This window comes from Spea bombifrons, chromosome 3 (genome assembly GCF_027358695.1).
Source record: "Spea bombifrons isolate aSpeBom1 chromosome 3, aSpeBom1.2.pri, whole genome shotgun sequence".
NCBI classification, from domain to species: domain Eukaryota; kingdom Metazoa; phylum Chordata; class Amphibia; order Anura; family Pelobatidae; genus Spea; species Spea bombifrons.
In genome coordinates, this window is record NC_071089.1 from 42,250,332 (window position 1) to 42,265,286 (window position 14,955).

General features: G+C 42.2%; 1 protein-coding gene across 2 annotated transcripts in view; it reads left to right on the forward strand.

Moving 5' to 3' along the window:
- The window catches only part of PHACTR2 (phosphatase and actin regulator 2), a 222,831-nt gene that overhangs the window by 87,742 nt on the left and 120,134 nt on the right, over positions 1-14,955 (forward strand). For both annotated transcript variants that reach the window (XM_053460869.1, XM_053460868.1), the window contains exons 2-3: positions 989-1,156; positions 11,726-11,806. In XM_053460869.1, the coding sequence (XP_053316844.1) occupies positions 989-1,156; positions 11,726-11,806 (249 nt within the window). The remainder of the gene's footprint in view (positions 1-988; positions 1,157-11,725; positions 11,807-14,955) is intronic.

Sequence of the window (14,955 nt, forward strand, 5' to 3'; positions counted from 1 at the left end):
GCTACTGGCTGTGTAGTTATTATATACACAGTAGTAGGGGGTACACAAAAGACAGTGAACACATTAATGCATTCACAACCCAGATAATCGGCCTTCTTCCTACACCAGGATGCCCAGCTGGCATTTACAGTTCTGAGTCTCTGTGTGGGAAATGTGGTAAAACATATAATAGGGGAAATCCGTAAAAAGTTGGTCCCTGTACCCACTTCCCCAAGAACAGAACCCCTTCTAATGTCAGGGGCCATTGTCAGCAGGCAGGAGGCTAGCCATCAGTTCCCTCCAAAAGCCCCAGTGACGGAAGGTTCCATCACACATACAATTGGTTTAATTACTTGTTCTGCAGTCTATGAGCGTTGGATGCTTATATACCATCTAACGCTTTTAATCACTCTCCTTGTTTTATTTTCTACATCCATTTAAGTCGTAATAAATTACTTTAATAACCACAATAATCATCTGTAAAAGAACACTGGTAAATAAATGTAGTTATAAGTGAATAGTTTTCTGGCAGGGTGCTTTTGTGTGCACTACACTAACTTTAGTTATTTCTCTGTGGTTTTTAACCCCTTAATGACAAAGCCCGTACATGTGCGGGCTCAAAATGCATTGTTTTTAATGGGTTTATGGACCGCCCATTGTCCTTAAGGGGTTAAATAAACTTTTTAAAATAACTACACTGGAGACCACTTTTGTGCAGTTGCTCCTTTCAAGCTAATATTGTTCCACTGTGCCTGCCAATTTTTTTCTTTTAAGAAAGAATATCCTGTACAATCTGGTTTTCCATCAAGGACTTACTATTAAAGTGATGTAAAATGTTTCTTTATCTGTAGCTAGTTAAGAACCTCCTTCTTGCATTGTGCATATTCAGTTTTATGCCACTGTATTATATCACATAGAAATAAATCCCCCTGGGAGTGATACATGTTTTAAGTTAGCCATATGATAAATAGCACATATTTTTATAACATTCTGATGCCTTTTTTAGCAGTTGATGGATCGGACAAAACTTTCTTTGCAAACTGTGATGCACCAAACTCAAGCATTCAAACTCCTCTTCTTAAGAGCAAAGGAAGACTATCCTCCATAGGCAAAATCTTCAAGCCATGGAGATGGAGGAAGAAGAAACCCAGTGAGAAATTTCAGGAGACTTCAGCAGGTTAGTGCCATGGCATCCACATAAACAGTTTAAAAATTCCACAATTGTGGATTAAGTAAAAGGACCAATGGTTTCAGCACACAGGCACATATCACCACAGATGTATTGTAAATGTAATGATGTGTGTGGATGTAATTGTTACATACAATATAGTTACTGCGCCGGGTAACTTCGATTGGATCAGCGCTTACTCAGGTAAATCAGGTTTTATCTCTAAACATCAAAATAATCCCCATAAACTAAATATTCCCTGAAAGCACATTGCCTAATGGCCTTCAAGTACAACCACTTACCTTTCAAAGTTCACAACCACAAATCTAATGGTAACACAGGATATTTGGGTCTTTCCACCTACCTGTTCACATTTTTGCATTTATCAGGATAAATGCTACACGTCGGAGACAATTATTATTTCCACACATGGCACGGGTCGCTCTCTTCACCCAAACTGTGTAATGCCTCCATGTCAAGGCATTTTTTGAGTCCTAACCTTAGCGCTATATCTTCAAACAATTCCCGCATAGAAAGAGTTAAAATATTGGCATGTTCAATTCCCATGTGGTGTCTACTTTTAAAAAATTTATGATTTGATGCACACGTCAGAAATGTGGGCTTTTAGCCCCCAAACAACCCAACAAACCCATTCATGTACTGTATCACTGTACTGATTTTGATTTTGCTGAACACATATTGGGGTGTTGTGTGACAGTGACATATACCAGAAGCTGTAAATTCATACCTAAAATACAATGTGTGTCGGAAAACTACACACACAAAAATACTCCTGCAAGCTTTGACAAAGGCAGGTGGTAAAATGTGTGCATGGAAAGAGTTTTGTAATTTTCAAAAATATATGGTTGTATTGTATTATATTCAATATGAATTGGCCAGGTTCAAAGATGTACCAAATAGGGCATGGGAACAGGATCACCAAATGTCAAAGTTCGACATTGAAAATTGTGCATGCCCCAAATGTGGCCATTGTCACAAAGGGTGCAAAACACAAAACCAGCCATTGTTGTAAAGGGGTTAAAATAATGTAAAAAATTTAATCAGATTAATTAAAAGTAGCACGTTAAAGAGAGGTTTATGGTCACAACCTGTCACGCTTGGAGGTAGTACCTCATGGTGTTTGGATATGGAACCCAATGGCAAGGACCAAATAAAGGTACAGTAGGCCCAGAACGTCTAAACAGAATGAGTAGGCAAGCCGTAGTCAGGAAAAGTTCCGAGGTCAAGGCAGCATGTAACGTGGGCCAAAGGAGAGCCGAGGTCTGGGAACTGGGAGGTCTGGTAGAAGATGAAGGGAACAGGAACTGGGACCGAGACCTGTACCTGGACTGGAACAAAAACAGGAATATGAACGCTGGGATATCTTCTGCATAAAGGCTCAGAATAACCTAGCACTGAAGGCATGGTGTTGTGGTATTTTATGCTTCCTGATCTCCCCGTCACGCCTCCGTTGCCAGGGAAGTAAAGGGTGGTGCAGCAGCATATGGAATTTGAAAAAGATTCCTGAACACAGTGATGTCGGAGTGTATCTTCCTCAGGTGTTTCTATTTTCTTTAATTGTGTATTCGCGTCCGCCATATTGGATGGTGGAATAGCATACACAAAAGGAAAGGTTGGAATACAGCACTCATTGTGAGGTGGTGCAAGAGCCAGGGTACCACCAAGCCCTTCAATATATAAAAATAAAAAAGCAGAGGCTCAGCACTCAAATGGTAAGGGGGGGCTGTGTGAAATAAACTTGCCTTACCATTTGAGTGCTGAGTCTCTGCTTTTTTATTTTCATATATTGGATGGTGAAACACAAGTTTCCCTTGCCATTCCAGGTGGCACTAAGGAGAGATAGTCTCCGCCCCTCAGGGAAGGCAGGGAACCTATAAAAAATATGTTGTTAGGCGGTCACTTACGCTACCCCGGCGGGTAGGCATTGTGACTTGGCAGCCCGACCCGGCAGCTCTCCTGCGAGTAGAGTTTCTGCTGTAAGCACGGTGCCGTGCAGCATCAAAAGGGTTAAAACACTGGCAAGTGTTTGTGGCCGGAGTTCATATAATGAGGGTTTCATTTACCCTTCTTCCCCTGCACCACCTAGGAGGCTGGTTTGCGGGAGCGGGGATTTTTTTGCTGGACGAGAAGGAGGTTCTACCCTGCAAGCCGTCTCCTTGCCCTCAGGGTAAGACGGCGGTCTGAGCCGGCATGTCACGGATGATGTAGGGGATTCCCTGTGGCCAGGCTTCCGGTTCCAATTACCTGGAATCCCGCCAACATTTGCCGCTGGAGGAGAAGGTAAGGGAGCAACTAAGCTGTTTGAGGTTTTTTTGCTTTCTTTGGTATTATGGCTGATAAAGCTCCTGAGCCTCTTGTGGACCCTTCTCCTCCACGGAAAGCCCTTAGGAAGACTAAGCATAAAGCCTGTGTCTCTTGCCATACGACTCTGCATGATGCATTGGCTTCCCTATGTGGTTCCTGTACTACAGCCAGCCATTTGTCTTCCTCTGAGTTATCTGCCTGTCTTAAAAGCGAGCTGCAATCAACTTTTGATTTCTTTAAATCTATGGCTAGCTCTCAGCAAGCCCAACCTCAGTCTCTGGCTCTCCCTAAATATGATCCTTCTGTCACCAGGCCCATTCAAGATGAAGATTCAGTTTCTGATCCAGAAATTTTTCTACCCCAATCCTCAGATGAAGAAGGGGAGATCAAGGAAGAAATTTTTTTTCCAGGGGACGACTAATTTCTGCAGTTAGAGCTACTCCGAATCTGCAAGAAGAAGCAACCACTACGAAGGTGGACCCTTTCCTAAAAACCTAAGACCTTTCATGCATGACTCCTTATCGGCGATTATATCAGAGCAGTGGAAACATCCAGATAGGAGATTCACCTCTTCTAATAGAATGAAGCGCCTTTTCCCGTTTGAGCAAAAGGATTCGGAATTGTGGGAAACTTCTAAGGTAGATGCTGCCGTAGCTAAAGCTTCCTCTGGAAGATGCATCCAGTTTCAAATGCAGCTATTGAATCAGTTCGTGCCTCAGCTAAGGCCACAGCCTTTTCAGCAGTCTCCAGGAGAGCCCTCTGGCTCAAAGCATGGGCAGCGGATAATGCTTCTAAAAACAAGTTATGTAGTATTCTGTTCCAAGGTAAGCTCCTGTTTGGGAGTAACCTAGATGAAATCCTGGAATCTACTATGGGAGACAAGAATTGGCTACCTCAGAGGAGAGCACCTTCGCATTTTAGATCCAACTCCTTTCAGCCTTACAGAAATAGACCATCGCATGGGTCACGGAAGGAGGACTGTCAGTTCTTTCAGGACAGGTCATACAGGGGTAGATTTCAAAGAGCCAGAGGAAGGGGAAGAGATGACAAACCTAAGAAGTTCTGACAGCATGTCGCACCAAGTGGGAGGGCGCCTATCCAAGCTCTTCCAGCAATGGTCTCAGATTTCTTCAGACCCATGGACTTTGCGTATTATCTGTCAGGGTTACCTGATAGAATTCAACCAGCATCCTCCCAGAAGTTTCTTCAATTCTCTACCTCCAAAGGACCTTCTCAAATGCCTATCTTGAATGGAAAGTCTATCGCTTTCCATTCAAGACTTTATAAGGAAGGGCGCATTGATTCCGGTTCCTCCATCTCAAAGAGAAAAAGGTACCTATTCCCATGTCTTTGTTGTTCCGAAGCCGTCAGGAAGTCACAGGTTAATAATAAATCAATGCCTAGTCAACAGGTTTATCATGTATTTATCATGTATGCCATTCATATACTTTAATCCAGAGGATCACCTCCACAGGAGGGTCCTCACGTACCATGACAAGCACCGTTGAGCCTTGCATTATGCTTCTGATGGGTCCAGCAGCTCTGCATAGCTCACTCCCATTCTCTTTCTGGGGATAGATCCTGGTGGTGGTTTGAAATGTCCCTCAGACTAGGAAGCAATCCCACATCTACCACCAATGATACGGGAACAACCTTTTCCCCCGACTGGGTACTGCCAAACTTTGCTTCCTCCTGCCGGGAAACCAGCGATTAACCCCTCCCATACACCACTCTGGCTCCTCCCCCTCCCATACGCCACTCGACCTCTCTACCCGGCTCCCTGGTGTCTTGTGAACCTCCGTTGCTGACAGGAGGCAGAGTGGAGTTTGGGAGGGGGGAGGAGGCAGAGTGGAGTATGGGAAGGGGGAGGAGGCAGAGTGGAGTATGGGAGGGGGGAGGAGGCAGAGTGGTGTATGGGAGGGGGGAGGAGGCAGAGTGGTATATGGGTGAGTTATAGTGGTGTATGGGGGGTATAATGAATTTCAGGGTAGCAGAGTGGTGTATGGGGGTGTAATGAATTTCAGGGAGGCAGAATGGCATATCTGGGGGAGTTAGAGTGGTGTATAGGGGGAGGTAGAGTGGTGTATGGGGGGGTATAATGAATTTCAGAGTGGCATATCTGGGGGAGGCAGAGTGGTGAATCAGGAAGTATAATGAATTTCAGGGTGGTGCAGGGCATTTATGGGGAGTGGAGTGGCATATCAGGGTGCACAGTGGCATATAGGGAGGTATAAGGCATAAATGGGGGTGAGTGGCATATTGGAAGTTATATCAGTTATATTAGGGGGGGCATAAGACATATCTGGGGTAAAAGGTATATCAGGGGGCTCAGTTGCATATCACTGGCATATAAGGAGTATAAGGCATATCGGGGGCACAGTGGCATATCAGGGGGCAAAGTGGAATCTCTGGCATATAAGAGGTATAAGACATATGGGGGCAGAGTGGCAAGCTGGGGGTCAGATGTGCATACTAGGGGCAGTTTGGTAAATAAAAAAATATAAACAAGGCTTTTTTCTCAGTTTTTATTAAATATGAAAAATAGTTAACATATGAATTAATATTTACTAATAACTTTGTATTAAAACCTAGTTTGAGAAACACTGTGTTTGGGTTCTTGTAGCTTTTATTATTACGTCAGTAAAATAAGAAGGTGAATAGCGAGAGACCTATGCAATAAAGAGATGAAAGTGTAAATTGTATGTTTTTTATTACATTATTTTAAATTAAAGAACATTGCATTTTTTATCCGATTAGGCCAACTAATCGATTAGTAAAATAATCGTTAGTTGCAGCCCTAATTATATTTTTGAGATTTTCAGTATTATCAGATTGCTGTCCTCCCAACTCTGGGCAGAAGAGAAGCCAGCCTATTGTTCTTAAGTACAAACATTGTTCTAGTTATTTACCTGTTGTGGGAACCTGGACCAAACATATTCAGATTTTTGATATATAGTTCTGAAATAGTTTTATATTACAGACTACAAAACCAGTCAGGCCCATAGGCTGAATTTCGTATTGTTTAATTGCTTCACCAATTTCTTCGTTTGAAATAGGGGCCATCACACTCTGTCCTGCCTGCTCAGAAATGTGTTGTAGCTAAAGTTAGGCATTTAGGCTCTAACCTGATCAGTTCGATCCTATGTACCACACCAATCAAAGTCTGGGCTTTATTCGGTCTCTAACGGAAGTTAAGGTTAAGCTATTGATATGGCCTCTCAATACTGCCTTGTGGGCATTCTAAACTTATTCTGTGTAGAAAAAGGTTTAGGTATGATGCTATATGAGAAACTTAGGTTTTGTTTGTTAGAAGGCTATGATTTAAGTGTCACAGCCCTCTTCCAATATAAAACCATGTTTCTCTAATTGACTGATAGGAGCAAGGCTGGGCCAAGAAATAGTTTTAATAGCGCTATTCAACACTTTAGGTAGTAATCTCTTAAATAAGTAATCAGTCATACAGTACATTTTATGGGGCAAGACATCATCACCCCTTTTACTTTTGGCTGGTGTTCCCCAAGGTTCAGTCCTTGGCCCTCTGCTGTTCTCTCTTTATACTTCATCTCTTGGTAAACTAATCAACTCATTTGGCCTCCAGTATCATCCATATGGAGATGATACCCAAATCTACCTGTCTTTTGATCTCTCTCCATCTCTCTCCATCTCTTATGTCCCGATTGCTTGTCTGCTATTTCTTCGGGATTCTTTTCGTTCAGGAATTGTACCAGAGGATTGGAGGAAGGCAGATGTGGTTCCTATTTTCAAAAAGGCTTCAAACTCTGTGCCCGGAAATTATAGACCTGTGAGCTTAACTTCCGTGGCTGGGAAAGTACCGTATTTGCTCGATTATAAGACGACCCTGATTATAAGACGACCCCCCAAAATCTGAATATTAACTTAGGAAAAAAAGAAAAAGCCTGAATATAAGACGACCCTAAAGGAAAAAAGTTTTACCAGAAAATGTTAATTCATGTAAACTATTTTTTTTAATAAAAGCTATGCCCCATGGTATGCCTTTTGACCCCCTATGTGCCACTCTGCCTCCAGAAATGCCTTATACCCCTATATCCCATTCTGGCATTTAGGGGGTTAAAATGCATATTATGGGGCAGAGTGGCATATAGGGAGGTATAAGGCATTCCAGGAGGCAGAGTTAAAAGGCATTGAAAGGCATTGTATAGAGAACTCTGCCTACAGAAATGCCTTATACCCCTATATGCCACTCTGGCATTTAGGGGGTTAAAAGGCATATTATGTGGCAGAGTGGCATATAGGGAGGTGAAATGCCTTATACCTCCCTATATGCCACTCTGCCCCATAATATGCTTTTTAACCCCCTAAGTGCCAGAGTGGCATATAGGGGTATAAGGCATTCCAAAAATGCCCTATGCCCCCATTTAACACACTAACACACACACACACTTACCGGTGCTTCCAATTTCCTGCTGTTTTGCCGGGGCAGCAGGTTGACGCCTCCTTTCGCTGCAGCCGGAAGGAGGTGGAGTTGGCAGCGGGGGTTTGTCTGCCTCCGTCTCGTATACCTTCCCCGGCTGTCAGAGATCAGAGTTCCCTGCACCGGTGCCGCACCGGTGCGGGGAACAATGATCTCTGACAGCCGGGGAAGGTATACGCGACGGACGCAGACAACCCCCGCTGCTAGCCACACCTCCTTCCGGCTGCAGCGGACGTTGTCTACGCGGATCGCTGCCCCGGCAATACAGCAGGAAGCACCGGTAAGTGTGTGTATGGGGAGGGGGTAATAGACAGGAGGATCCAGGTCCCCTGCAGCGTTGCGGGGGATCTGGATCTTAATCTCATAATCAGACCTCTATTTGAGGTCTGATTAGAAGACGACCCCGATTAGAAGACGAGTATTTTTTAGAGCATTTGCTCTGAAAAAAACCTCGTCTTATAATCGAGCAAATACGGTATTTGAAGGGCTGTTTAGGGATAATATTCAAGAATTTCTTGGGAAGAACAGTATTATTAGCAAAAATCAGTATGGTTTTATGAAACATAGGTCCTGTCAAACTAATTTAATTGTATTCTATGAAGAAGTAAGTAGAAGTGTCGATCAGGGTGTTGCAGTGGATGTAATCTACTTGGATTTGTGCGAATGCACAAGCAACCTACACCCTAAACGGTAGTGAATTAGGGGTAACGACAAATGAGAAGGATTTGGGAATTGTTATAGACAACAAACTAGGCAACAATTTGCAATGCCAGTCTGTGGTTGCTAAGGCCAGTAAGGTATTGTCGTGTATAAAAAGGGGCATCAAGTCGCGGGATAAAGATATAATGTTGCCTCTGTATAAATCAATGGTAAGGCCGCACCTTGAATATGCTGTGCAATTTTGGGCACCTATTCTAAAGAAGGATATCATAGCACTAGAAAGGGTGCAGAAGCGGGCTACAAAATTAATAAAAGGAATGGAGCACTATAGTTATGAAGAAAGGTTAACTAATTTAAATCTGTTTTAGTTTAGAAAAACGTCGCCTCAGAGGGGATATGATAACATTATATAAATATATTCGGGGCCAATACAAACCATTGTGTGGAAATCTGTTCATAAACAGGACTATGCATAGGACACGTGGTCATGCGTTCAGACTGGAAGAAAGGAGATTTAGTCTAAGGCAGAGAAAAGGTTTTTTTTACAGTAAGGACAATAAGGATGTGGAATTCTCTGCCTGCAGAGGTAGTTTTATCGGAGTCTGTACAGACGTTTAAACTGCAACTGGATGGATACCTGGAAAAACATAATATTCAGGGATATAATCTTTAATTATGGGGAAACAGCTTATTGATCCAAGGAGAAATCTGACTGCCATTTTGGGGTCAAGAAAGAATTTTTTTCCCTGGTTAGTGCAAAATTGGAAAGAGTGAAACCGGGGTTTTTTTTTATTTTGCCTTCTTTTGGATCAACAGCAACAAATTAACAGATATAGGAAAGGCTGATCAAAGGGATCATGGGGTTAAAATTTAGAATCGGCCATTTTTAAAAAGGGAATGTGACTTTTCATAGCTTTCATTTAGCTAGAATACTTAAACTTTTTTTTATTTTTTAAGTTAAACTAGTTTATGATTAGATAATTTAATTTGGGGGTCTCTAGGCAATTTTGATCTTTATCTTCCTTTAGTGACCCCCAAATCATTTTTTAACTTGTTTTTTATATTTTAAAATAGTTTTTATTACTTATTCAAGGGTGAGGCGATTACCTTTCCAACGGTATATGTTGGGGGTCTGTAGCTGCTTAGATGCCTGAGATACAGGCTTCTAAGCAGCATGCCCCCATACCGTTTTAACTGACAATTGTCAGTTATTAATAAAGTTGCGTGGTGACGTCATCGCGTCATTGCGCGTGCCGTCACCGGCCGGATTGGGTGGCCCCGGTGATGCCCTTCAGTGTGAGGGGCAGATCGCCTGGGTAGGTGGTGATGGGGATCCACAGACCTCCATCAAGGTAAGATAGTGCTAGCGACGGCATGGTGCCGTCGTTAGCACCTGATTGGGACTGCTAGCGACGGCACCATGCCGTCGTTAGCAGTCAAGGGGTTAAACTGCAATCTACCACCCAGAAATATTTTCCATATGATGATAAGCACTACACAATCTGTAGTTTCTAAGTAAATATGTGGAAAGAATGACACAAATCATGTCACTACCCTTCTAAAATTGAGATAAGCATCCCTGCTGTACAGCCGAATCTGGCCTGTCCCTGCTCAGGGCAATCCACAAGAGCCACTCATCTGGCAGTAAAGTCACCCAATAGCTGTGATGACCAATTACTGCAGATGTTCTACCTCTCTTCTGGGGGGCAGAGTGGCATATCAGGGAGGCAGAGTGGCATATAGGGGGGTATAAGGAATTTCTGGGGGGCAGAGTGGCATATAGGGATGTATAAGGCGTATCTGGGGCAGAGTGGCATATAGGGGTATAAGGCATTTCTGGGGGGGCAGAGTGGCATATCAGGGACTCAAAGTGGCATATGCGGGGTATAAGGTGTTTCTGGGGGGCAGAGTGGCATATAGGGGGGTATAAGGTGTTTCTGGGGGCAGAGTGGCATATAGGGGGTATAAGGCATTTATAGGGGGCAGAGTGGCATATAAGGGGTATAAGGCATATCTGGGGCAGATGTGCATAACTAGGAGGCAGGTTGGCAAATAAAAACAAAAAAATCATTATTCTCAATCATAGTGTTTATTAAATATGAAAAAAATAGTTAACATTAATATTTACTAGTAAAAAAAAATTCCTATCGGGTAGTCCTATATTCAGCCTTTCTTTTTTTCCTAAATTAATATAAAAAACATTTTTGGGGGGTAGTCTTATAATCGAGCAAATACGGTATGTTTTTATGGGGTGTTTTGAATAAGGTTGCGCTAAACAGGTCCAAAAAAGACATAGGGCCACTAAAGCAAAATGTGAAAATTGAATGTTTGGAATCCGTAATGTTGTCATTTGTTTGTGGATCTTTCTGCCTTGAGTTTTGCCTTCAGCAAGTAAAATGCATGCTCAATCTGGTTGAGATCAGGTGATTGACTTGGCCATTGCAGAATATTCCACTATATACTTCAGAATTAATCCGGCTGCTTCTGGCTTCTGTCACTTTATTGAAAAACACTAGTGACCCAGTGCAATTGGAAGCCATGCATGCCCATACTTTTACACTGCTTCCACCTTGTTTTATACTTTTGTGGTATGCTTTGGATCATGAGCTGTTCCAAGCCATCTCCATATTTTTTTCTTCCCATCATTTTGGTACAGGTTGATCTTAATTTCATCTGTCCAAAGAATGCTGTTGCAGAGCTCACCAGTGCATTATTTTTTTTCTCGGAATGTACCAAAGTGTTGATTTGGCCACTCTCAATGTTCCTGCTATCTCTCAGACAGATTTTTTTTCTTTTTTTGCAGCCTAAAGATGGGCTGTTTCACTTGCATTGAAAGCTCCTTTGGCCACATGTAATGCAGCAACAGCTTCCAAATGCGAATTAACGCCAGACCTTTTACCTGCTTAATTAATGGAAAAATAACGAAGGAAGGAACAGCACTTACCTGTCCATGAAATAGCTTTTGAGTCAATTGTCCAATTACTTTTGGTCCATTAAAACAGAGGGGGTACATATTAAAGAGCTGTAATTTCTAAACCCTTCCAAGATAACTGTAACTTGAATTTATTTGTGTCAATTTCCATACCTAACTGTATATCTTTTTGTCATGCCCTTTGTTGAAACTTTTTTTTTCTCCGCAGTATTAGAGAGGAAAATATCTATGAGGCAGAGTCGAGAGGAGCTCATAAGACGCGGATTTCTCAAGGAAATACCAGATCACGGTAATATACTTTTGAAAGAATTAAGGATTTGATGGCTGCAACTATACAGAATGGTATTATTCTATCAACAAATGTTACATATATGGAAATCATTTATGGCATTCTATTGTTTTTATATAGTCTAAAGTTTTCATGTATGCATGCTTGGATTTTTACTAGTAATGGGGGCAGAGGGCACCCCTAGTTCATGATAATCAAAATACAGCCAAGTAGTATCACAACATAGTATCATTAATCACTGAAAAAATGGACAATTAAATACTATTGTAACTGAGTTCACCCCCTAAAACCCTTACTCCACAGCACTAAAAGGAAGTTTACTCAGAATTTCTTAAGAATCAGACAGTGCTTGGTAAAAATTATTTTGCTCCATCTTGATTTATTTGTCACTTTTACATGTTTGTGATCGTCCAACTAATTTTAATATAAGACAACCTGAGTAAGCACAATATACAGCTTTTAGATGACTTAATTTAATGAAGGTAAAGAGTTAATCAAACCTGTATCTCCCATGTGAAAAAGTAATTGCCCCCTAAATCTAATAACTGGTTGTGCCACCCTTGGTGGCAACAACTGCAATCAAACCCTTTCGATAATTTTACATCACTGTGCATCACAGTTCCACCCTGCTTGCCAGACTCCTGTATATATTATGCCCGCCGTGGTGCTTTTTTAACTTGCAGCCTCTAGTAGCCACTCTTCTGGGTTTGGGAACTCATGCTACCAATCAACAAATCATGTCAGCTGGGCCTAGTTATCTGGTGCAGCCATCCCCTTTATGTGCATGCTGCTTTCTGCAAATGGGGCTTTTTGCATTATATGAGTTGCAACTTTCTGTTGTGACTCTGTCATTGGCTCAATGTTCTGTTGGTATTCTCCGCATCCTGTCCATGGGCTATCAAGCAGTGTGCCCTGCCTGTGGGCTATTCTGCCAAGCGCCCTGTCCTGAGGACTATTCAGCTTCTGCCCTTTTTAAGGTCATTCCACAGCATTTCAATTGGATTCAGGTCGGGACTTTGACTAGACTGCTCCAAAGTCTTCATTTTATTTCTTTTTAACCATTCAGAGGTGAACTTGCATGTTTGCTTGGGATCCTTGTCCTGCTGCATAACCAAGCTGTATTTGAGCTTTTGGACATTTTCCTTCATGATTTTCTAGTACAGAGCAGAATTCTTGGTTCCATCAATTATGGCAAATCACCCAGGTCATGAAGCAGCAAAGTAGCCATAGACCATCACACTGTCACCATTGTGTGTGACTTTTGGTATGATGATTCTAATGGAGGATTGCTGCCAAATTTTACAAGACCCATGTCTTCCAAAAAGTTCCAATTTTAACTCCCAAAAGTCTTGGGGGGGTTATCAAAATGTTTTTTGGGGAAATGGGAGACGACCCCTTGTGTTCTTATTGGTTAGCAGGGGTTTTCGCCTTGCAACTCTCGCAGGGATGCCTCTTTTCATGTTACCTCCTAGATTAGTTGTTGGCTGGTCACTCCTGGGAAGGTTTGTCACTGTTCCAAGTTTTCTCCATTTGTAGATAATGGTTCTCACCATAGTTCGCTGGCATTTCAGAGCCTTTAAAAATACTTTGTTCCTCATCTGTTAGATTTAAATTAGATTAACTTTCCATAAATCGCTGCATCATGTGCTGCTTTTTGAGACCATTTAACCTAAAATGGCGTTCCTCGATATACGGAGGTTTGTAATGTGTGTAATTAGTTAAGGGTGGGGCTTATATTCAATTCACTGTGTTGCTCTGTATAAAGTAAGCTACACTCACAGAGCTTGCTCATAGTAAGGGGTACAAATGTGGCCAAAAGTTTTGAAAATGACGCAGGTACCGGTCTTTAGAAAGTTTGCTGCTTCAGTGTTCTTAAGTTATATTTTTGTCAGATGGTACTATGGTATGCTGAAGTATCATTGCAAGTGTTTCATGAGTGTCAAAGGTTGTTATTGACAATTGCATCAAGTTAATGCAAAGAGTTAATATTTGCAGTGTTGACCCTTCTTTTTCAAGACCTCTGCAATCTGCCCTGGCATGCTGTCAATTAACTTCTGGGCCACATATTGACAGATGGCAGCCCATTCTTGCATAATCAATGCTTGGAGTTTCCTGGCCATGGACACAAAATTTTGATGTTTCCCCGATCCACTTAGTTCTCACTTTTGCCTTATGGCAAGGTGCTCCATTATGCTGGAAAAGACATCCAACTTTCTTGGATGGTTGGGAGGTTGCTCTTGAAGGATGTGTTAGTACCATTCTTTATTCATGGCTATGTTCTAAATTGTGAGTGAGCCCACTATCTTGGCTGAGTAGCAAACCCACACATGGTCTCAGGATGCTTTACTGTTGGCATAACACAGGACTGATGGTAGAGCTCACCTTCTCCTGATAAGCTTTTTTTCAGATGCACCAAACAATCGGAAAGGGTATTTATCAGAGAAAATGACTTTATCCCAGTCCTTATCAGTCCAATCCTTGTACCTTTTGCAGAATATCAGTTTGTCTCTGATGTTTTTCCTCGAGAGAAGTGGCTTCTTTGCTGTGCAGGCCATCCTCCTGGTCTTTGCCTCACTATGCATGCAGATGCACCAAAACCTGCCTGCTGCCATTCCTGAGCAAGCTCTGCACTGGTGACGCCCCAATCCCGCAGAGCTGAATCAACTTTAGGAGACGGTCCTGGCGCTTCCTGGACTTCCTTGGGCACCCTGACGCATTCTTCACAACAATTGAAACTCTCTCCTTTTTCTTGATAATCCGTTAAATGATTGATTTAGGTGCAATCTTACTAGCAGCAATATCCTTGCCCGTGGAGCCCTTTTGTGCAAAGCACTGATGACAGCACGTGTTTCCTTTCCAGTCTGTCTATTATTCCAACTCAATCAGCATAACCGAGTGATCTCCAGCCTTGCCCACGTCAACACTCTCACTTGTGTTAACAAGAGAATCGCTGACATGATGTTAGCTTGTCCTTTTGGGGTAGGGCTGAAATGTAGTGGCAGTGTTTTTTGGGATTAAGTTCATTTTAATGGCAATAGATTGCAATTCATCTGATCACTCTTCATAACAATCTGGAGTATATGCAAATTGCCATCATCTAAACTGAAGCAGCAGACTTTGTGAAAATTAATATTTGTGTCATTCTCAAA